The 23519-nt window shown below is 41.9% G+C and overlaps 1 protein-coding gene across 5 annotated transcripts in view; it reads right to left on the reverse strand.

Moving 5' to 3' along the window:
• Window positions 1-8118: 8118 nt before the first annotated feature.
• Window positions 8119-23519, reverse strand: part of PRR14L (proline rich 14 like) — a 62152-nt gene continuing 46751 nt past the window's right edge. For 3 of the 5 annotated variants that reach the window (XM_030335779.1, XM_030335778.1, XM_030335780.1), the window contains 5 exons: window positions 22717-22788; window positions 21854-22025; window positions 21172-21278; window positions 10558-10629; window positions 8120-9113 (listed from right to left, as the gene is read on the reverse strand). In XM_030335779.1, the coding sequence (XP_030191639.1) occupies window positions 8834-9113; window positions 10558-10629; window positions 21172-21278; window positions 21854-22025; window positions 22717-22788 (703 nt within the window). In that variant the 3' untranslated portion in view covers window positions 8120-8833. Of the gene's footprint in view, window positions 9114-10557; window positions 10630-21171; window positions 21279-21853; window positions 22026-22716; window positions 22789-23519 lie in introns of all 5 variants that reach the window. The other 2 variants (XM_030335773.1, XM_030335775.1) reach the window with 1 other exon arrangement.

Below are 23519 nucleotides of genomic sequence, written 5' to 3' on the forward strand. Positions count from 1 at the left end.
TCGGTGGCATTAAAGAAGATGCTGAAGAATATCACCTAAGAGATTATTCTGAATATGGGAAAACTGGAGTGATTGAAATCATGGCTGACTGAGACAGTGGCAGGAAGAGAGGCTTTGCTTTTGTGACCTTTCATGACTGTGACTGACTAGACTGTCATTTAGAAATACCATACCATGAATGGCTACAACTGTGAAGTGAGGAAAGCCCTATATAAGCAAGAGACGGCTAGTGCTTTGTCAAGCCAAAGAGGTTGAAATGATTCTGGAAACTTTGGTGGTGATCATGGAAGTGGTTTTGGTGGGAATGACAACTTTGGTCATGGGGTGACTTTGGTGGCAGCCATGGTGGTGGTTGGATATGGTGGCAGTGGGGATGGCTGCATTGGATTTGGTAAAGATGGTAGTCACTTTGGAGGTGGCAGAAGCTATAATGATTTTGGCAATTACAATAATCAATCTTCAAATTCTGGACCCATGAAATAAAACCACTTTGGAGGCAGAAGCTTTGGGCCCTTTGGTGGTGGAGGACCATACTCTGCCAAACCACAAAACCAAGGTGGCTATGGCGGTTCTGGCAGTAGCTATGGCAGTGACAGAAGGTTTCAATTTCTGTCAGTAAATAAAGCTTAGCAGGAGAGGAGAGTCAGAGTAGAAACAGGGAAGATACAATAGATTTGTGAACTCAGCTAAGCACCACTGTGGCAGAGCCTAGCTGCTACAAAGAAGATACATTTTAGATAATATTCATGTGTATGGGCAAAAAACACAAGGATTGTATTTGTTACTAACTGTATAATAGATTATTTTGGTTTCTGTTCTGTATAGAGTTGAAGTATTCCAACAAAGGGTCTTAATACGGATGCTTTGTTTTGTTTTCTTGCACCCATACTGTTGATTGCTAAATGTTAATAGTCTGGTAATGATGTTAAATAAATGTGTCTTTAAAAAACCCCAAAAACCAATATAGCGGTGCCTAGCTGGATCAGTCGGTAAAGCATGCAAATATTGATCTTGGGCCGTGAGTTCAAGCTCCACATTGGGAGTAGAGCTTACAAAACAAAACAAAACAAAAAACAAAACAAATAAACAATGTAAAAATATTGTTAAGTTGCTGATGGAGAGAGACAGAGACAGAGACAGAGACAGAGAGGAGGTAGGGCACTGAGGGACAAATACTAACCTTTTGATAGTGGCTGTCTTTAGGGAGTGGAGAGGGGATATAAGAGGGACTGATAGTTTTGGGACTTCAGTGATCTGTAATGTTTTATTTCTTTAAAAAAATTTTTAATGGTTATTTATTTTTGAGACAGAACGTGAGCAAGGGAGGGGCAGAGAGAGAGACACAGAATCTGAAGCAGTCTCCAGGCTCTGGCCTGTCAGCACAGAGCCTGATGTGGGGCTCAAATTCACAAACTGTGAAGTCATGACCTGAGCTGAAGTCAGATGCCTAACTGACCGAGCCACTCAGGTGCCCCATGTAATGTTTTATTTCTTTTAAACATGACTGGAAGCAATTTGGAAAATATTAACCCTTGTTAATTCTGAATGACAGAAATATGGGTGCTTGTTATGTTGTTCTTTTCTCTTTTCTGCAAGTTTTACCTTTCTTAATTAAAAAAATCTGTCTTGGGGTGCCTGAGTAGCTCAGTTGGTTGTCTTTTTTTTTTTTTTAACTTATTTATTTTAGAGAGAGAAAGTGGAGGAGGGGCAGAGGGGGGGGGGGAGAGAATCCTAAGCAGGCTCTGCACTGCCAGCGCCAAGCCCAACATGGGACATGAACTCATCAATTGTGAGATCATAACCCGGATGCTTGGGGGCACCTGGGTGGCTCAGTTAAGCATCCGACTCTTGATTTTGGCTTGGGTCATGATCTCATGATTCCTGGGATCAAGCCCCACATCTGAGTCTGTGCCAACAGAGCAGAGCCTGCTTGGGACTCTCTCCTCTTTCTCTGCCCCCTACTTTCTCTCTCAAACTGGATAAGCATTTAAAAAAATCTATCCCCACAGCACTTCTCTCTGTATTCTAAAACTCTCCAGTTGGGCTCCTCTCAGTTCCTGACCCGTGTCTGTCTCCCCTACCTGTCCATGCCTTTCCAGAGGACTGGCTTGATAGTTTTGTGCCCATGATACATTGATCTGTTCAATAAGCAGTGACTGAGCACCTGTGTGCCAGGGATGTGCAAGGGGCTAGGGATGGCAAACAAGACTTCACTCTTTTGAAGCTCACTGGCAAAAGGGGGAACCTGAGGAGTGAGCAGACAATTCAGAGGGTGGAGACTGCATGGGCTGAGGAAGCATCTAAGAGGGGTGACTATCAGGGCAGTGGCGGGGGGTAGAGTGGGAAGGGGCTAGGGGAAAGCCCCCAGAAATCTGAAGTAGAGGCAGTCCAATGAAGGGGTGGGAGAAAGAACACTCTTGGCCAAGGTCACAGCTTTTGTGTAAAATCTTCAAGGCAAGCGACAGCATGGAGGATCTGAGAAACTAGAAAAAATTCAGGGTGGTGGAGCATCAAAGGGAAATGAAATAGAGAGAAAGGTGTGGGCAGAAACGTTGGGTTTGGTAGTACCATGGTCAGGAGTAGATGTGAGCTTTAAGCCTGTTTCCTCATCTACAAAGTGGGGATTAAAAATAACTACTTCAGAGGTGCCTGGGTGGCTTAGTCTGTTAAGCACCTGACTTCGGCTCAGGACATGATCTCGATGTGAGTTTGAGCCCCACATCAGGCTCTGCGCTGACAGCTCAGAGCCTGGAACCTGCTTTGGATTCTGTGTCTCCCTCTGTCTGCCCCTTCCCCACTTGTACTCTCTGTCTCAAAAATAAATAAACATTAAAAAAAACCCAAAACCTACTTTAGGTTGCTGTGAGAATTCATGGAGGTAATAAGCACAAAATGCTTGGCCCTTGGTCAGGGCTCAATAAATGGTAGTTACTATCTTTATTTGGGGGCGAGGAGAAAGCAATAGGGAGATTTTAAGAGGTGGTTCTGAGAAGTGTGAAATTGTGTTTTACCAGGATAACTTAGGCAGGCAGCAGTAGGGGAAGGACATGAGGGGCAGCCAGACTCATCCCATTCTTTGGGGTATGTTCGCACTATTTCAGGGACCATTTCACCATCTTCAAGAGTCTGACATTAAAAATGCAAAACAGGGGGCGCCTGGGTGGCTCAGTCGGTTGGGTGTCCGACTCCAGCTCAGGTCGTGATCTCACAGCTCGTGACTCGAGCCCCGGTCTGTGCTGACAGCTCAGAGCCTGGAGCCTGCTCCGGATTCTGTGTCTCCCTCTCTCTCTCTGACCCTCCCCTGTTCATGCTCTCTCTCTCTGTCTCAAAAATAAATAAACATTAAAAAAAATTTTATTTTTGATATATATAGAGAGAGCACACAAGCAGCAGAGGGGCAGACAGAAAGAGAGAGACAGTTGCAAGCACGCTCCAGGGTCTGAGCTGTCAGCAGAGCCTGATGAGGGGCTTGAATGCACAAACCGTGAGACTGTGGCCTGAGCCAAAGTCAGACACTTAATGGACTGAGCCACCCAGGTGTCCCACAACAGAGGACTCTTAAATCAGCTTGGATCAGTCCTCTTATTCTCAGGAAGCCTTACCAACGCTGAGACTCTATAATGGGAGATGCTAGAGAAATAACACGTTAATAGATGATTAGCGCTTTCCCTTCTAAACAAAGAAAATGTGCTCTTCTCAAAGAACTGTGAAATCTAAAAAGCAGAAACATAGCTGCGAGGCAGAATGCTCCCCAAATTCTGTTGTAGAAGCCATGAATTGGAAAAGGACAAGCAGGGATGCTGTACACTGCTTTTCCTCTGGACAAAGGAAAAACATCCTCAGAAATCATGCTTCTTCCTGGGACATGTCAGTATGGTGTTTGAGAGCCATGTTTTCAGTCATTCTTTCACTAGTTGCCATCATCTCACTAGAGAACTGAGAATAGAAGACTCATAGCCTAACCTTGTGTACAGCTGGGAGGATATGTGATAAAAGGCAAGCCTTTTTTTTTTTTTTTTTTTTTTACAGCAAATGAATGTACTCCACCACATTTACACTCTCCTTAGTAGTCTCATTAGCAAGTGAAGCTCTTACTCCAAATAGGTTGCTAATATTTGAAACATCTTATGACTTGAATTTATAACTGCTTCTTCCCCCTTCGCCAAATGAGAAAGTTGCACTATTTAAAAATCACACCTAAAATACTTACTCAGCAAACCTACTGCACTTAAGTGGGTAGGACTCAGATCTGAATGAGTATTGACTGTTTCCGAATACCAAATTCCCTCAAAGAGATGATTTGCTGCCACTGAGTAAATTTAAGAAGATTCATCGAAAGCTCAGAAGGCCACCCAAAGGTGGAGGCCTATACATGTTCTGAGCACAGGACAGTCCTCAGAAAATAGTGAAACCTCGTAATGTTATAGGTAAACTTTTAATGTAAAATAACAGGGGCACCTAGCTGGCTCAGTTGGAAGGGCCTGCTACTCTTGATCTTGGGGTTGTAAGTTCAAGCTCTATGTTGGGTGTAGAGCTTACTTAAAAATAAAATCATAAAAAAAGAATAAAGTAACAGCCTTGACAGTTATTTGAAAGGTTTTCCCAAAAAAAATTTATTTTCATAAATTAACACACATAACAGTGGGAATTTAGAGTCACAAACTACCAAACAGAAAAAGAACTGCAGGGGCATCATGTATGCCAATGTTACCAAAAATGTACAAATTTCACTGAACTATATTGACCATGATAATATATAAACACTTCAGGCAGCTATTTACTGGCCCAGACCAGCCCAAGGAGATGCTGAGGCCTCTCACCAAGAATTCAAATCCAACTCAGCACCAGGGAGGGGCTCGTGAAGACACACAATGAATAAGCATCAAATCTGAGAATATGCTGTGCTAGATGGTGGGCTATATGGGGACCCTTACTTTATAATCAAATTAGCGTCTGCTGCTCAATTTGTGGCTAGATGATATCAAACTTTGATTTTTGTAAAATTAACTCTTCCTCTGCAGCCAGCTTTTTATATCAAGAAGTGCAGTTGTGGTAAGGAGCCCTTCTTTTGCATCAATCCAGGAAAGGCTACTCCCTACCTCTGGCCAATTATCTAGACTTTGGATACAGCCATCCAACAATGTGGTGCTTAAGAGGTCCTTTCCATGATACCAGGGGAAAAGCTTCCAAAACAAAACAAAAACAAAACAAGGGAATTAAAAGAAAGCACCAACTGCATACTTCTCCCTCAGGTAATGGGAGAAAAGCATCACTGACTAAAAGTTGGTCTTTCACGGATCTCCATGTACATGGTATTAGGAGATGGAATCCCAGCCTGGGGACCAAGTGCCGGCTGTGCTTTCCATCAGGCTGCACCAGAGCCTTGGTGCTGCCGCCCCAGTACTGCACACCCTATGCTGCTCTTGGTCTGGTGGGCAGGGAGTGAGCCCTGCAGGGGGAGGGATCGTGCCCAGATGGTAGGATCTGGAATTTACCTCAGGTTGGCTCTGGCACCCGCGCAAAAGACCCTTTCAGGCAAAACTGTGACAAAATGTCATGATTTTCACAGCTCTTAAAGGAGCGCTGAGTTTTGGGATTCACAGCATGAGTTTCTAAGCTCTTCAGGCTCCACGTAAGGCAAATGCTACATGTCTTTCCACTGTACCTCCCTCAGCTGTAGCTCTTAGAGTAAGGTCAGTAAGAAAAAGTGGACATAATCTGTTTTAATAGGTGTGATGAGGTACATTTAAACTAATGAAGAAATGAAACTGGAAAGGTGACCAAAAGAGGAGAAAGGGGGCAGGAAGCAGATGAGGGGCAAATATAGCTATAACTGAAAGATGGAAAAAAAAAAAAAAACATAGTTGAAGTTTCAGTGAAAAGCTGATAGGCAGAACCCTGATTGGACCTGAGATTTCTCCTCTCTTTCCCATATTAAAAGCACTAAGCCTCTGGAGTTGAATTATAGTTGAGTAAATCATAGTTAACTGTAACTTCCCACCATTTGGGGTGGGAAGTCCCCATACTCAGAAACTACCAACCCCCACCGCAGAAAGAGACCTCCTGTAGCTCTGGGCAAGTGGTGTGCCAGCAGCCGACTAACGCGCCCTCCCAACCCCCCCCCTCCCCCCCCCCATCGTGGGCAGGTTCCACAGGCTCCGAGGACCACAGATCTAGCCTTGCAGCTGGCCAGGCCAATGGTGAAAACAGATGCAAAGACAGGTGTGGCTGAGCACAGCTAGAACTTGATGTATCGGTTTTAGGCAAGCAATTTCAAGTTTGCAATGGGGGCCCCTTCTTAACTTTGGAGCAGGGGAAGGCCCTGAGCCAGAGGGCAGGCCAAGAATTTCAACGATAGGCAGAGATGCCTCAGAGCTGCTTCTCTTCCACATTGCCAGGACAAGGAGGGAGCCCAAGCCTCCACTTACTCCATGCCTCCAATGTTCCAAATCATTCCTCCTGGCTCTTGCAAATACCGTGCCTATGTATAAGGGCAAACTTGAAATCATATCTCTGTAATGGTGGTGATGCCACAGCTGTGCCCGTTCAACTTCAGTCTGCTGGATGACATGGGTTGTTGCCGCATTGCTGACTCGTCTACACCAGCAACGGACCTGGCAAACAGGGCTCTGCTGAGTTGCTGGGAGTTTGCAAGCTGTCCAGCAGCACTCCCTAAAAATGTTTGTCAGAGGGTAAAATGGAATACTAATCCCCACTCCCTTAGGCAAAAAGACAGAGAAAAGCATTTAGTGTCTAAGGACCCTGTCCCAGGATGGGAGAGGTACTGAGGTGAAACACAGGTTGTGTCTATACAGTCTGGGCAAAGCAGATGTAGAACAGCGGAATCTGGTTCACATTCCAAGCCAGTGTGGAAATGCGGCTCTCTTCAATGCTATTTGGCCATGGCCTTAGAAGCCTCTATGGGTTACCAGATGTGTATTTCACTTACTAAATGCTATGTCTGAGGCAGTGGGCCTAGAAGACAGATGTGGCACTTTTATTTTCTTGCTCATGTCAGTTCTTCTGCTCCAGTGTGGCACAGACTGTCAACCTGCAAAGGAAAGGCACATAGAGACCCCCTGCCCCCACCCCATCTTCCCACCCACTCACAAATGGGGAGACAAAGGAACCCTAGGAGACACACCAGGACGGCACCACTCACTCTTCTCTAACAGACTGACTTTGAAAATATCTCTGGAGCTCTGACAGTCTCCTTGGGTGGCTGCTTCCTAGCAGTGGCTCCTAGGAGCATGGGAAGAGGTGACCAGTGTCCTGAGGCTGGGTGTAGCATCCCACTCACCAGCCAAGGAATGTTAATTCTCTGAACTTTTGTAATGAAAGCAAGAGAGAAAGAAAGATAAAACACAGGGGATGGTGGTGGCGGGGGGGAAGCAGGGCAAGGGCACATAGGAGTTAAGTGGAAAACGAATGACACCTCTGGGCCTGGCCGACCCACACAGCATCCTTCTGCCCACAGACTCAAGCAGGCACAGATGAAAGAACTGCCAACTCTGGCACTCTGCAAAATTTCCAGTAGGTTTGACATAGGAGCCCAGAGTACGATGGTGTTCTCAGAGAGGGCTGGCCGTGGAATTTCATGATCCCCCTGCAAGGATGCATCACTGGGTCTGAACCACGTGCCATCTCACTCCCCACTCTTGGAGCAAGTTGCTCTGACAGCTGCAAACACTCTGGGTCGGCCTTTTATCACCACCTGAGCTGCCGTACCCAACTTTGTTATAGACTACCACTTCAGATAAAACCCATTAAGACCACACCCAACCTTCACATTTTTTTAAATGATTGGGAGGAAAACTTGCTCTTACTTCTATCATTAAAATAAACACATCTACTTAGTGGGCAAGAATGAGAACACAGATGAAAAAGTACTCCTTCTAATGAGTTACACTGGAAGGTGGAAATGGGGAAGGGACTGCTTGAAACACATAATGGGAAAATGTCTCACCATTGTCCCATACCATGCACTGATACACTGGGTCAAATGCCTGTCATATATTCTGAAGACATTACTGTCTTTCTCCTTGATGTCTTAAAATTTTGTTTTAAAATCACATTTAAAGGCTCCAAACATGCAGCAATAATACAAAAAAAAAAAAAAAAGAAAAAGAAAAGAAAAGAAAAAAAAAGAAAAGAAAAGAAATAAAAACAAATGAAAATAACACCACAACATTAAAAAGTGCAACTTACTTTGAATGGGGCCTGGACGGGCTCCTCTGGCACTAGTGACCCATAGTCACAGAGGGGAGAAAATGATGGGGAAAAGCCACACACACCCACACCCACACCCACACGCACACGCACACCCACACACACGATTCTGGGCAGACAGACTCAAAAGGATTAGGAAACACAACAGCTCATCTTTCCTCAACTACTGAAATGAGCTGGTGAGACCACAAAGAACAGGACGCCAGGTCCCCCTCCCTAGGCCACGTCTCTAAATAATCTTGGTCTAGCACCACCGTAAACAACGCAGAACTTTCACACGGACGTGCAAATGCTATGAGTCCTTGGAATTCTAGTGTTACTGAAGGTATGCTGAGTCCTCCTCCTGTGGATGGCGAGTGTGAGGAGGAGGGGGCCAGATGGTTTTCAGGACCATTTCCAGGAGAAAGGGAACATTCCTGAGGTTCAATACTCAGCAGGAGAAGTAGAGGACCCTCCTTCACCATTTCCTAAAAAGGTTGCACCTTAAAATAGGTAAAATCCACGGACTGCATTTTGAGTAGTTTGGGCGGTAGGGCAAAATTAGGCAACTTCTTCCAAGGAGCCTGGAAAATCTAAAATTGAGACCCCTAAACCAAACTGCTTCTCAACAACCAGATGATCGCTCCTGCTCCTCCTCTTCCTTGGCAAAAAAGGTCTCCAATTCCATTAGTTTCTGTATCAACAGAGCATCCAGCTCTCGACTCTGCAGAGCTGCCTTCTGGGCCCTGGTAAAGCTGCCTGCCACCTTGACTTTACCACGAGCTCTCCTCTTTCGTGGGACTGTAAAATCCTGAAATTCTAGAACTCGTTTTCTCTTCTGTTGGCTGATTGAGATTAGCGTACCATTTCGTTCCTTAGGTTCCTCAAAGATGGTCTCCAAACACCTAAGGGTGGAGCACAAAAAAAGAATCACCAATACAATGACTCACGTGGCCCATCTCCTGGGTCACCAACCCTTCTGGTCAACTGGGGCTAAAACAACTAATGACTACTTACTTGACTGCTTTCTCTGGCCAGTATCTTTTTATGTACGAAGAAAAATATGTATTTATGGATATGTAATATATGAACACCCAGTGAAAAAACTGACACTGAGCAAAAGGGTAAGGAATAAAGACCAGACCCCGTAGGCAACACCAGCCACTTTTTTATGTATTCACAAAGTCATTCAATCAGAGACATGCATAAATAAGCATATATTACCAGAGATCAGCCCTTTTGTGTAAAGGGACAGGTAGGAAACATTTTTAAATTAATGAGCACATAGGACTCGATTATATTTTTTGTTTTTAAACAACCCTTTAAGAATATAGAAACCTTGGGGCGCCTGGGTGGCTCAGTCGGTTAAGCGTCCGACTTCAGCTCAGGTCACGATCTCACGCTCCGTGAGTTCGAGCCCCGCGTCGGACTCTGGGCTGATGGCTCAGAGCCTGGAGCCTGCTTCCGATTCTGTGTCTCCCTCTCTCTCTGCCCCTCCCCCGTTCATGCTCTGTCTCTGTCTCAAAAATAAATAAACGTTAAAAAAAAATAAAAAAAAAAAAAAGAATATAGAAACGCTTTTTTTTTTCTCACAGACGGTAACAAAAAAAGAAAGGAAATGGGCCACTCGCTGAATGTGGCCTATAGTCTGCTAACCCACAGCATATATCCTCCACTTTGGTTTTCTTCTTGTGTTCAAATGGTAGCAAACCACATACACTGCCCTATACACTGTGCCTCTCTGATCTGTCAATAACTTTTAAGATTATTCTAATTCAGTAAACAGGTATCTGATTCATTCCTTTTAATGGCTACAGTGTATTCCATTATAAGGCTGAATCATAATTCAATTTTAAGTTGTTTCCAATTGTTTCCTATTATTTAGCAATGCTGCAATGAATAATCTCGTACAAAGGTCTTAGAGCAAATGTTCACTTTACAGGATAAAATCCTAGAACTCTCCTGCTACAACCTGGACACAACAGGAATTTAATAAATGTTCCCTGACTTGAACTGAATTCACACTCAAAGGTAGCCATGTGAAACACTGTCTGTGTTTGGATTTGTAATCATATCTGAAGATCAATGATTACTAGTCCTGAAAAGGACAGCTAGGTTTTTGCTAAAAACACAAGTACAAACTGAAAGGAAGTGGTGTTTTCTGTACCTACCTAACTCATCACACATTTCTGTCCTATCCTACCACCAACCCCAGTTCAAGCGCTGGGAACTAAAAATACCAATTCTAGTTATTTCCAATAACTTCCTTTCTAAAGTGAATGGATTGGAGATTTGCATCGATCATTTCAGAAGCCCTCCCAGTCTATTCACTCCTACTCATGTACCCACCTGTTTGCAGGAGGAGACTTATAATTCTTGTTGGTATATATTTCTTCTAAACTAAACTCCTTTTTCTTTAATCTGAAAAGAGAATAAAATAAATTCTTCGTGTTCTCTTAAGAGAAATAAAATTGGCTTCCCAACTTGATGAGTCATTTTCTTACAGGCCCTCTGGATTGAGATTGATCGATTTTTTTTTTTTAATGTTTATTTTTCAGAGACAGCAAGACAGTGCGAGCATGCACAAGCAGGAGAGGTGCAGAAAGAGAGGCAGACAGAGGATCCCAAGTAGGCTCTGCACTGACAGCAGAAAGCCTTACATGGGGCTAGAACCCACAAACCACGAGATCGTAACTTGAGCCGAAGCTGGACCTTTAACTGATTGAGCCACCCAGGTGCCCCTGCAATGAATTTTGGATGTGTCTCACGTGCACAACATGTACCAGATTTTCTTTTCTAGGCTGCCAATCTTCAGCTTTGTGAAATTTAGTCCATTTATACTTACTGGCAATGATATAGCTGTATTTGTATCTACTATTCATATTTTATAGCTTCTTTTACCTTTTCAATATTTCTTTTCTTCTCCTTAACTGACTGCTGTTCACTTCTCTTTTATCCCCCTTTCCTGGCTTGGAAATTATACACTTCTCTTTCAGTGGTTGGCAAGAATTTTAAGAAGTTTTCTTAACTTGGAAACTGGAGTGCATCAATATTTTTACCCTTCTCCCAAACACCAGTCCCTGGAACTTTTAATTCCAATCAATACCATCTCAATTTATACATTACTAGTGTTCTATTTTGTCTCCTTTTTTATTTTGTCATTTATTTGAAGAAACCAGATTGTCTGACCTGTGGCTTCCCCAGTCTATATTATGATTACACCCACAAAATATTATTTAACCCGTTCCTCTGAACCAAACATATGGAAAATATTACAGGTATTTCCTATAGATTGACAATTAGATATAAGAGGCATAATCAGATTTATGTGTTTTGATAGGAAGATTTTTATTTTCTTCTTCTTCTTCTTCTTGTTTAATGTTTACTTATTTTTGAGAGAGAGAGACAGAGCATGGGCAGGGGAGGGGCAGAGAAAGAGGGAGACACAATCTAAACAAGCTCCAGGCTCTGAGCTGTCAGCACAGAGCCTGATGTGGGGCCCTAACCCATGAACTATGAGATCATGACCTGAGCCAAAGTTGGATGCTTAATTGACTGAGCCACCCAGGCACCCCGATAGGAAGATTTTTAGATGGTGGTGTATACTTTCATCCCGAGGGAAAGGATACCTGTTGTTGATCTTTTTAAAATATTACTAGTCACTGAAGAACACTGACTATATTTATTACTTCTTTAGGGCCATACTTAATGATAGTCTAGCACTCCTTCTCAATTCATTTGGTAGAATTCTTCTGTCTAAATTGAAACTTCATGTTCATCCATTACTTAGTAACCCTGTAGTACACTTTGCACAGGAAAAACAGCTCATGCTTGGTTCTTTCCCTTTATTTACTGATTTCCAAACAATTACTTGGTTCTCTAATCTCATCCAAATATGGCCAATGGATTGTTTTAAAAGTGTCATTATAGGGGTGCCTGGGTGGTTCAGTCGGTTAAGCATCCAACTTCAGCCCAGGTCATGATCTCACAGTCCGTTGAGTTCGAGCCCCGTGTCGGGCTCTGGGCTGATGGCTCAGAGCCTGGAGCCTGCTTCAGATTTTGTGTCTCCCTCTCTCTCTGACCCTCCCCTGCTCATGTTCTGTCTCAAAAATAAATAAAAACATTAAAAAAAAATTTTTTTTAAAGTGTCATTATAAACTATTCCATTTAAACATATTTCTTATGCTCCAATCTGTTGCAGTTATTATTCTTTTTGATGCTCTGTTTCATCTGTGGCCAGTGGGAGTTCCAAATTGGTTTCTGAGTCTCTTTGACATGACTTTAGTAGTTTTTGAGAACTTCATCACTTTCTGGTAGGACAAGATATTCTACACTCATCTTGTGCATTTCCTGCTGTAGACCTTTGATCAGTCCTCAAAGAGTTTTGGTTGACATACCATAAAACTTACCCTTTTATTTACTCATTTGTTTATGAGTATACTCAATTCATTTGTTTATTATTCATCGTTGCTACGATGTGGAACATAATAGCTTCAACCCTCAGGTCACCACACTTATATCAGTAGAAACTTACTGTGATAACTTTTATATTAACTATTAATAGTGTTAACTTATCACCACAAAGTTTCTGTATTTTAAACCTGTTTCATTCAGATAAGAAAAGCAGAGTCTGAAGAGCATGTTAATTAACTTTTTGGTGTCATGTTTTAGTTTCTTTATGAGAATCTTAACTGAGATTCGGTTTGGTTTAATTCCAATTCAGCAAAGAACATGCTTGTGGAAAATATACATAAATAATAATATGTATACAAAAGTTCATAGTGACTTAGCACTGGCGTTCCAAAAGAGGACAACTACTTTGCTTCTGAGCAGAAGCAACTGCTACGTTAAAGATGTTGGATGGGCAGTCCGAGAGTGAAAGATGAGCCTCCCAGTTATTCTGACTTGCAAATCAGGGTAGTATGTATCCACATTGTTTCTGGACTGAGGTGAAGGTCTGTGAGCAGAGCTCAGATTCTGGAATTTCTGGCCTCTCAACAAACTGGCTTCTTCAGCGAGACTACATTCACTGGAATGGCACAGTCTGCCTCAAAAGCACAGACACTTTCCGTGGAAAGCCCATCTTGTCCAGGGTGATTTTGGAGAAAGTCTACATTTGAGTGTCTTCCATCTGCTGGGTCCTCTCTCCCTCATCACTTGATCTGTTTTTACGATTTCCATCATAAGGAAGGCAGTTTCAGAGCTAACATCAAAAACTCTTTGCATAAGGTGTGGTCTTGAGCCAGAGATATGCTGATATATACCCTAAGCAGAATATAGCAACAATTTTTGAAGGTATCTGTTTTCTGGCCTAGAAAATGACCAGGAGACACTTAATACCTAAGATGACCAACTGCTTCTTGAGTAACAATGGCTTTTATACTCTCAGGTAGAGAGAACAAATCTATAAATATGGCCAAAGAGAAAACATCAGGCATTTGGGGGTGGGTTCAAATTCTGATTTTGAGCAACCATGTCTCTCATTTACAAATGTTTATAGAAGTCATGGCTGCAGGGGGCGCCTGGGTGGCTCAGTCGGTTAAGCGTCCGACTTCGGCTCAGGTCACAATCTCACAGACCGTGAGTTTGAGCCCCGCGTCGGGCTCTGGGCTGATGGCTCAGAGCCTGGAGCCTGCTTCCGATTCTGTGTCTCCCTCTCTCTCTGCCCCTCCCCCATTCATGCTCTGTCTCTCTCTGTCCCCAAAATAAATAAATGTTAAAAAAAAAAAAGAAGTCATGGCTGCAGAAGTGGTCTATATAAAATAGAAGTCTTAGGGAATTTCTATTCCCCTGAAACTATTTTACACAAATGACAGCACTCTATAGACAATTTTGGCTCTAGCATAACATTATCTTAAGATACTGATTATACAAATATATAAAGCAGTGCATCTTGTTTTGTGTGTGTTGTGTGTGTTTTTTAATTTTAGAGAAAGAGAGAGCATGTGCGAGCAGGAAAGAATCTTAAGCAGGATCCACACTCAGTGCACAGCCCAACACAGGGCTCAATCCCACAACCCTAGGATCATGACTTGAGCCGAAATCAAGAGTCTGCCTGGGACTTTCTCTCCCTCTCTCTCTGCTCCTCATCCTCTTGTGCATTCTCACTTTCTCAGAATAAATAAAGAAGCATTAAAAAAAACAAAAAACAAAAAAAAAAAACAACAATGAAATTTCCTGTGGGCAGGGGCGGCTGGCTAGCTTAGTCAGTGGAGCATGCAACTCTTGATCTCAGGGCCGAGTTCGAGCCCCACGTTGAAGTTGGAGTTTACATAAAAAAACAAAATTCCTATGGTTTTGTCAAGTATTCTTACAGTCTGATTTGTTTCTACTTAAATTTGATTCATTTGGGATTTTTTCTGGTGAAAGGTCTAAGGTACAGATCCAACTTTATTACTCTTAAAATGGCTACCCAGTTGCCCCAATAGCACTTTACTGAACAGTCAGTCCATCTTTTTACCACTAATTTGAGGGGACACCTTTGTCACATTCTATATTTCTCTATGTAGTCATGTCTACTTCTGGACTTTCTATTTTGTTTTACCAATTTGTATGTTTCTGCTGTGGCATCACACTTCTATTTACTTACTTATAATACATATATATATATATATATATATATATATATATTTTTTTTTTTTTTTTAATGTTTATTTTTGAGAGAGAGAGACAAACAGACACAGAGTCTTAAGCAGGCTCCAGGCTCTGAGCTGTCAGTGCAGGGCTCAATGTGGGATCTGAACCCATGAACCATGTGACCATGACCTGAGCTGGAGTCAGAAGCTTAACCAACTGAGCCACGCAGGCATCCGAGCTTACAATATGTTTTAATGTCTCTTAGGATTAACACCTCTCCCATTTCACTCCTTTTCTGAATTTTCCTGGCTATTCTTGCTTCTTTATTTTTCCATGTTAACTCTGACTGTGTGAAACATAAACCTTTCCATTTATTCAAATCTCTTCAGCTCTTGGTCGAGTGAATATATTCAAAGTTTTGTTTACTGGCATGAGCCAGTTATATTATAACTTCTTAGCTCAAAATGTACCCTCCAGAACCTGCTCTGTGAAAATGGAATCCTGGACTCTTGAAGCATTTCTTCTTTACAGTAAGTATGATGCTAAAAGCTCCGGCAAAAGAAGGCATTGGGGGAACACTGCTAAGAGGAAAGGAGCTTCTCTTCCTGATTCTGGTGAACTTTTCCCCCCCATCACTGGTGTATGTTTGTTGGCGTGTCAGGAGGGGGTCATTTGGAGGGGGCTCTGCCCTAGCTGTGTGGCCAGAGTATGTAGTCCCTCAGTGCTCTGGCAACCCTAGACTGGTGATCATGCCACATGCTTCCTGACACATGTGGGGCACTCCAGGCCATAAGCTTATACCCCAACTTCCTGAGGGCTGTTTCCTGTGGCCCTCCTGAAGGAAACACCACATGCTCCAAGCATTACATCCACAGAGGCACCCCTAGTCCCTTTGCATGCCTGCCTGCCTCAGCTCATCTGCACCCTAGAAGTTGTTTGCTATTTCCTGCTTGCCTAGATCTGGCCTTAGCAACCCAGCCATCGAATGGGCTGCACCCATACCCTCACGAACAAAGTCAAAATGCCAACATAGAGGAGGTGGCCCCCTTCCAAGTTTGTCCTACCTTGAGTACTTTCCCTCAGTCTTAGGGTGCCCTTCAGAATACTCTGTACATCTTTACGGTTACTCTATTATATTAAAGTTCCCTTATTTGGGGATCCTGGTTGGCTCAATTGGTTAAGTGTCTGACTCTTGGTTTCAGCTTAGGTCATGATCTCATGGTTTGTGGGTTTGAGCTCCGCATCAGGCTCCACGCTGGCAATGCAGAGTGTACTTGGGATTCTCTCTCTCTCCTTCTCTCTCTGCCCTTCCCTCCCCTCAAAATAAATAAATAAACTTAAAAAAAAATTATTAAGGGGTGCCTGAGTGGCTCAATTGGTTAAGTGTCTAACCAGCTCAGGTCATGATCTCACAGTTCGTGAGTTTGAGACCCACACTGGGTTCTCTGCTGTCAGCACAGAGCTCACTTGGGATCCTCTGTCTCCCCTCTCTCTGCTTCTCCCCTGCTTGTTCTCTCTCTCTCTCTCTCTGAGAATAAAGAAACATTTAAAAAAAAGTTTTAAAAAATTATTAAAAAAAAAAAAGTTCCCCTATTTAAAATACTATGTAGTTTGCGGGGGACTTGGGTGGCTCAATTGGTTGAGCATCCAACTCTTCATTTCGGCTCAGGTCATGATCCCAGGGTTGTGGGACTGAATCCCATGTCAGGCTCTGTGCTGAGTGTGAAGCCTGCTTGATTAAGATTCTCTCTCTTTCTCCCTCTGCCCCTCTCCCTTGCTCAAGCTCTCTAAGATAAAACTGACAAATAAAATAAAATACCGTGTAGTTTGTCTCCTGATTGGACCCTGACTGACACATGAACTCCCCAGAGCTAAATAAGGTTGCTACTAAATACCCTAGACCAGTGGTATTCACACTAGGGTACCAAGACATGCCAGAGTACATGAAATCCCACTTTTAGGGGAATCAATCTCCCAATCTTTAATTTCCTAGAAGTCATATGTTTGAACATTCATGCAGATTTCTCCATTTCCACAAATTGTTGGGAGAGATGTTGTATTATTTTAAAAGTAGGCTTCACACCCGGCACGGAGCCCAAAGCAGGGCTTGAACTCACGACCCTGAGATTAAGACCTGAACTGAGACCAAGAGTCGGATGCCTAATCAACTGAACCACCCAGGTGCCCCTTGCACAAATTCTTTCAGAACAGCACCTATACACCCTGAACTCTGCTTTGGTATATGAAACAAATAACTAATCTTGCTAATAAGCTCACTTAGTAAGTAATGAAATTACTGTAAACCTGTATTGGACTTGTCTTTCCCCATTAGGTATAGTTCCCATCACATACAAGAGAGGAGTGGCCTCAGAAATAGGATACTTTGGGTGGTGTCAGAATATTCAGATTTCAAATATGTTTTGGAATGGGTTTGTCAGAGTGACTTTGCCTCATTTATCTCCCGATTGTCATCAAACAATGCCTCCTAGCCCTACTTATGAAAGAGAGCTTCAAATATCAATACAGCCTGCTCATGTATTTAATTGTACCCTATGTTTTTTCCAAACTATTCTCAATTCTCATTGACAGTCTGTTATCACTTAGAAAGAAAAGTTCCACTCAACAGCCAATCCTTTCCTTCCTTTTTAAAACATATAACTGAGGGGTGCCTGGGTGGCTCAGCTGGTTAAGCGTCGACTTAGGCTCAGGTCATGACCTCGCCCCATGTAGGGCTCTGTGCTGACAGCTCAGAGCCTGAAGTCTGCTTTGGATTCTGTGTCTCCCTCTCTCTCTGCCCCTCCCCCACTTGAAAAAATTTAAAAAACAACACACATATAACTGAAATGTTTACTAGGACTATCAAACATTTGAAGATGAAGTGTGTAAAACCCACAGATGAAAAATTTTAAGTAATTTCACTCAGTTAAGGGATAAACTTTTAACAAATTATATAAAGAAAGATTTAATCCAATTATTTAATCCTTACATTATTTCATCTTATAAAATGTTATAACTTCTGTTAACAGCAAAAATTATGATACTGCCATGTCAGTTGGTTTCATAATACACTATTCTCCTACATTAAACACTGAAGCAATCCTAAGATTTACATAAATTAATAGCTTTATTTCTGATTTTTTATGACTCTTAATTATTCCAGAAGTCCAATAACAGAGTTTGTTTCATGCATGCATACACATTTACTGAAGCAATATCATGCTTTCTACCATATTCCTCACTTTGTAATTTATTATTCTAGCTACACATTAGTTTGTTACAAATTCAGGATGAGAAATAGCATTATCATGTTGTTTTAATAATGAATTATTAAAATGAATAAATTAATTATATTTGTTGCATATGATTTTAATTTTGACTTATGGCTTTCACAAATCTACCTTACAATAAGTTATAAGGATGTGTTCCATATAATAAGGAGTAAGATGTGTTCCATAGTTTATTTCTCAATGGTTTGTATGGTTTTCTTAAAGGTGCAGATCAACACATTTACCTGAGTTGGAAAACAAAAGTTAGGAAGAATAATTTGGCAGATGGGCTTGAGTAACAAAAACTGCTTTTGCCAATTAAGTTAATATGTCAAGGGGTAGGGGGATGTGGAAAATGGGTGAAGGGGAGTGGGAGATACAGGCCTCCAGTTATGGAATAAGTCACAAGGATAAAAGGTACAGCGCAGGGAATACAGTCAATGGCATTATAATAGTACTGTACTATCGCTTCTCGGCCTTTTGGCTAAGATCAAGTGTAATAGTACTATACTAGTGACAGATGGTAGCTACACTTGTGGGTAGCACCATATATTGTATAGACCTACTGAATCACTATGTTGTACACCTGAAACTAATGTAACATTGTGTCAAAGTATATCTATTTTAAAAGTATGTATGTATGTATTTATTTATTTATTTATTTATTTATTTATTTATTTTTAACGTTTATTTATTTTTGAGACAGAGCATGAACGGGGGAGGGTCAGAGAGAGAGGGAGGCACAGAATCTGAAACAGGCTCCAGGCTATGAGCTGTCAGCACAGAGCCTGACGTGGGGCTCAAACTCACGGACCACGAGATCATGACCTGAGCTGAAGTCGGCCGCTTAACCGACTGAGCCACCCAGGCGCCCCAAAGTTTTTATTTATTTTGAGAGAGAGAGTGTGAGTGGGGCAGGAGCAGAGAGAGGAGAGAGAATCCCAAACAGGCTCCACACTGCTAGTGCGAAGCCTGACTCAGGGCTCAAACTCATGAACCACGAGACCATGACCTGAGCTGAAATCATGAATCAGATGCTTAACCAACAGAGCCACCCAGGCGCTCCCATTGTGTCAAGTATATTAAAAAAAGAAAGAAAGAAAAAGAAAAAAAGTTACATGTCAAGGTTTTTTGATAAATATAGTGCATTAAATCTATAACTTGAAGATTTTTTGACAAAAGAGTATCTGAATAGCTCATCAAAAGATATCTTAGGCAAAGGTTTATTAAAAATCTTATTTCTTCAACCCCTTTCACTATATTAGACTAAAGTTATCTCTAAGTGAAAGACCAACATACAAATTATTAGGCATTTGACACTTACTGGTCAGATCTTTTTGGTGTACTGCCCATACAATGAGATACTTGCTCCTTCAATGTCTGGTAACAGAACCTATGTAAATCAGCACTTTTCAATCCTTTGCTTTCAAAAAAATAGGTGATAAATCATTAAATATAATTTGATGATAGATCACTGTGTGATTTTTTGGCACTTACTTGAAAGAAGTTCAAAGGACTGAATGTCATTGCTATATTAAAACTTTCTCCACTCCCAACTACTTACTTATACATAAAAGATTTTTTAGAACTTCTATCTACATATACATGCAAGATAGAATACATCTGATTCTGAATCCTATTTCATTCACTAGTAGTAAGTACTATTCAACCTAGGATATCTGAAATATTTTAAACATTTCTCTTATAAAGACTTGATAGGATGATCAATAAAAGCAGTGTGAGATAAAAATATATTAAGACAAGACCACTTGGGAAAAGTGGAACGTCATAATTGATCATAGTAACAGTAACTATTGCATTTGTGTTGTGTGAAGCAATACAATAGGTACCAGTACACATTTTTTTCCTTTTTCTTTTTAAAAGTAGGCTCCATGCCCAATGGGGAGGCTTCAACTTGAACCCTTGAAGAGTTGTAGGCTCTACCAACTGAGCCAGTCAGGTGCCCCCACATTTTTTACTCAATTGGACTGCATAGTAATCTTAAGTGTTGGGAATTCTTACCCACATTTTACAGATGTGTTCTTGACACTCAGGAAATTTCAATAATTTACCCTGGGGTTACTAAGGAACCAGTGTTAGGCTTCCATTTGCCAATGAGAAATGGAGTGAAAACCACCACAAGAGAATATAACTCTGGAGATCTTCTTAAAATACTTATAATTTCATAGTGTGTCTGTATAGTACATATTACAACAAATACATAATTTGTTAATTTTTTCTTTCTACTTCTCTTTATAGGATTAGCAAATTATCTCTGTCATAAAAAATAAATCTTGGGGCGCCTGGGTGGCTCAGTCGGTTGAGCGTCCGACTTCAGCTCAGGTCATGATCTCGCGGTCTGTGAGTTAGAGCCCCGTGTCGGACTCTGTGCTGACAGCTTGGAGCCTGGAGCCTGCTTCGGATTCTGTGTCTCCCTCTCTCTCTGCCCCTCCCCCACTCATGCTCTGTCTCTCTCTGTCAAAAATAAACAAATACTAAAAAAATTAAAAAAAAAAAAATCTTTAGAAGCCAAGTTTTTAAAGGTCATGATATAGACCATAGCATGGATTTGGCATTTTCTGGAAGGAAGGAAGGAAGGAAGGAAGGAAGGAAGGAAGGAAGGAAGGAAGGAAGGAAGGAAGGGAGGGAGGAATTTAACTTCTTTCCCTCATGACCTTTAGGTCCCTCCTCAACTTTGCATATAGAATGCTGTGAGCTTGGGCTGTGGGGTCAGGTAAAACCTGTGTGAGACGGAAACCACCTGTGCCATGACTGATACATGGCCTAACACAGGTGTCATAACTACTCAGCCTCAGCACCCTCATCAAAACTTGGGGGTGACAATAGTGCTTACCTCCCAACACCACTGGGGGATGACCAGACTATGTATGCAAAGGGACAGCATAATATCTGGCATAGTGAGCTTGATAAAAATGATTAAGAATGCATTACAAAATCCCTGGCACATAAACCTCTGGCCACATTACCAATTAATTCTTTTGGATAACTTCCTAGAAGTATGATAAATAGCTCAGAGTATATAATTATTTAAAAGCTCATTATATTGTGCCAAACAATTTTCCAAAAATGTGAACCTATGTGTATTAGAGAAGGAACTCACCTTTTGGGTCGAGGAAGGCCCATGGGGGTAAGATTAGGGTCTGGTTTAGGAATGGTTTTCCGGATACGAATCTGTGAGACTTTCTTTGGCCTCTTCTCTGGCTCAGCCTATTTTTAAGGGTTAAGAAAAAAGACGGTCAAGTTATAAGACATTTAAAATACATGAAGTCTCTTTTGACACTCAAGATTTTACTTCCTCAGTTTATAGATGGCTCTAGTAAGTAGTTTATGACAAAGCTCCCCTTACTCCCGCTAACAGTGTTTTCAACAACCGCTCCCTTTATACTATTGGAAGAGAATCACCCATTCAGCTCAGATATTGAGATTAGCAATATGAAAGTCTATCAACTGCTGGAGACAGAGACAGTTTGCAAAATTGAAGAACATCATTGTTCACTCATCTTTGAATGCATGAAGCACCTCGTTGGTCCAACTCACTCTCTAAACCCTGTTAAATGTTATCATCAAGAAAAAAGGATCTGGAAAACAATGCAGATTAAGAGACCCAGTGTAGCTTTGGTGGCTAAGGAGAAAAACTCCTGCCTTGGTAATCTTCAGCACTCAGCTGAAGCTAACGGTGATAAGGAAAGACACTCAGAGGCCTGTGTACCAATCATGTGATCTGTAGTCCTCAGTGGACATGCCCAGTAGCACTCACAACTCCACCAGCACTTTACATTTACCTCCTTCTGTTCTGGAGGGCTGCTCTGTGGATGGGGGCATGCTGCTGCCACATCATCTAGCTCATCAAATCCAGGAACCGGGAACTCGGAGGCTGAAAGCAGGAGCTTGGTGACAGCTGAGTCTGTTACTAAGCAAGACTTTGGTACCAAGGCAGGGAACGGAGGCTCTAGTCTAGCACCATGGACAGAAAAACAGAGAAGAAAATATGAGATGGGTTTCACTTTCTATCTTGGCACATTCAACTTCTTAACATCAGACTAAGGTTGAAGATCTTCCCTCTTTCAGCAATGACATTTCCAGTCAACCTGTTTTCTAGTTCCTTCTGGACACCTCCTATGTCTACATATGTAAAAACTTCCAAGAATGCAATCAATTTCATTGGTATGGAGCAGTTTTATAAGGAAAAATATAAAAGGACAGACTTTTTGGAAGAAAAAGACATTTAGTGAACTGAACAATGAACTGTGCTCAGATGAGATCAATCCCATCCAGACAATGAAGTCGGTTGCATGATTAAGAAATAGCTTGAGAGGCAACTTGTAGTACAATGAGCTGACTAGTTTGTCTTTTTTTTTCTAGCTAGTATTGATTACATATTCTTAGTTAATACTTATAAAACATGCCTGAATCCTGGACCAGGTTTAGGAGAACAAGACATCAGAATCATGCTACACCAGACCCATGCCATCAGCTAGTGTGCTCTCTCAGGTGCTGTGCTCGCTTGCACATTCACTTTTCTCTCTCTCTCTCTCTCTCTCTCTCTCTCTCTCTCTCACACACACACACACACACACACACACACACACACACACACACACACTCTCTGCAAGCCCTTATGTTCCAGGCACTGCTGCAGGCTTACCTCATCTGACTGCCATTGGTGTTATAAGTAGCTTCCATGCCTGGAAGAGGCACATACGGTAACATGGTGTGGCTGAAGTGAAGCAAAAGTACAGAAGCAATTAGGGCAGTAGAACAACAGGAAAGTTTTGATGCCACTGGGGGTACTCAAAAGGTTTTGATGCCATTGACGGCACATGATGCTTGATTAGGCCCTAGGAAGATAAGAAATGTCACTCACTCAGAAAGAAGCCCACCCCCCACCCCCATCCCAGTGATGAGAATTACATTTACATGCCCATCACTGGAATGGAGGCAGGCTGACAGGAAGATTATTTTCTAACTTACCTTAATTATTTTCTAACTTGAAAAGAAGGTAGAGAGAGAAATAAAGAAAGGACAGTAACAGGAGGGAATAAGAATGACTTGGAGTCTTATATCTTCTAATGAAGTTGTTGAATACATAAATTAGAGATTTAAAAAAATAATTTACAGCTAAAAAAATCTTGTATTATTCATCTCTATGTTAATACCATTAACATAAAGTCTAACTTCTATATCCTTATGGAAGAAACTTTTTTTTTTTTTTTTAAGTTTATTTTGAGAGCGCGGGAGTAAGCGGGGGTGGGGGAGGAGCAGAGAGAGAGGGAGACAATCCCAAACAGGATCTGTGCTGTCAGGGCAGAGGCTGATGTGGGACTCAAACTCATGAACAGTGAGATTATGATCTGAACTGAAATCAAGAGTCAGACGCTTAGCCGACTGAGCCACCCAGGAGCCCAAAACTCTTTTCTTTAAGACCAAGTTCCACGTAAAACATGGTTA

This window comes from Lynx canadensis, chromosome D3 (genome assembly GCF_007474595.2).
Source record: "Lynx canadensis isolate LIC74 chromosome D3, mLynCan4.pri.v2, whole genome shotgun sequence".
In the NCBI taxonomy this organism is placed as follows: domain Eukaryota; kingdom Metazoa; phylum Chordata; class Mammalia; order Carnivora; family Felidae; genus Lynx; species Lynx canadensis.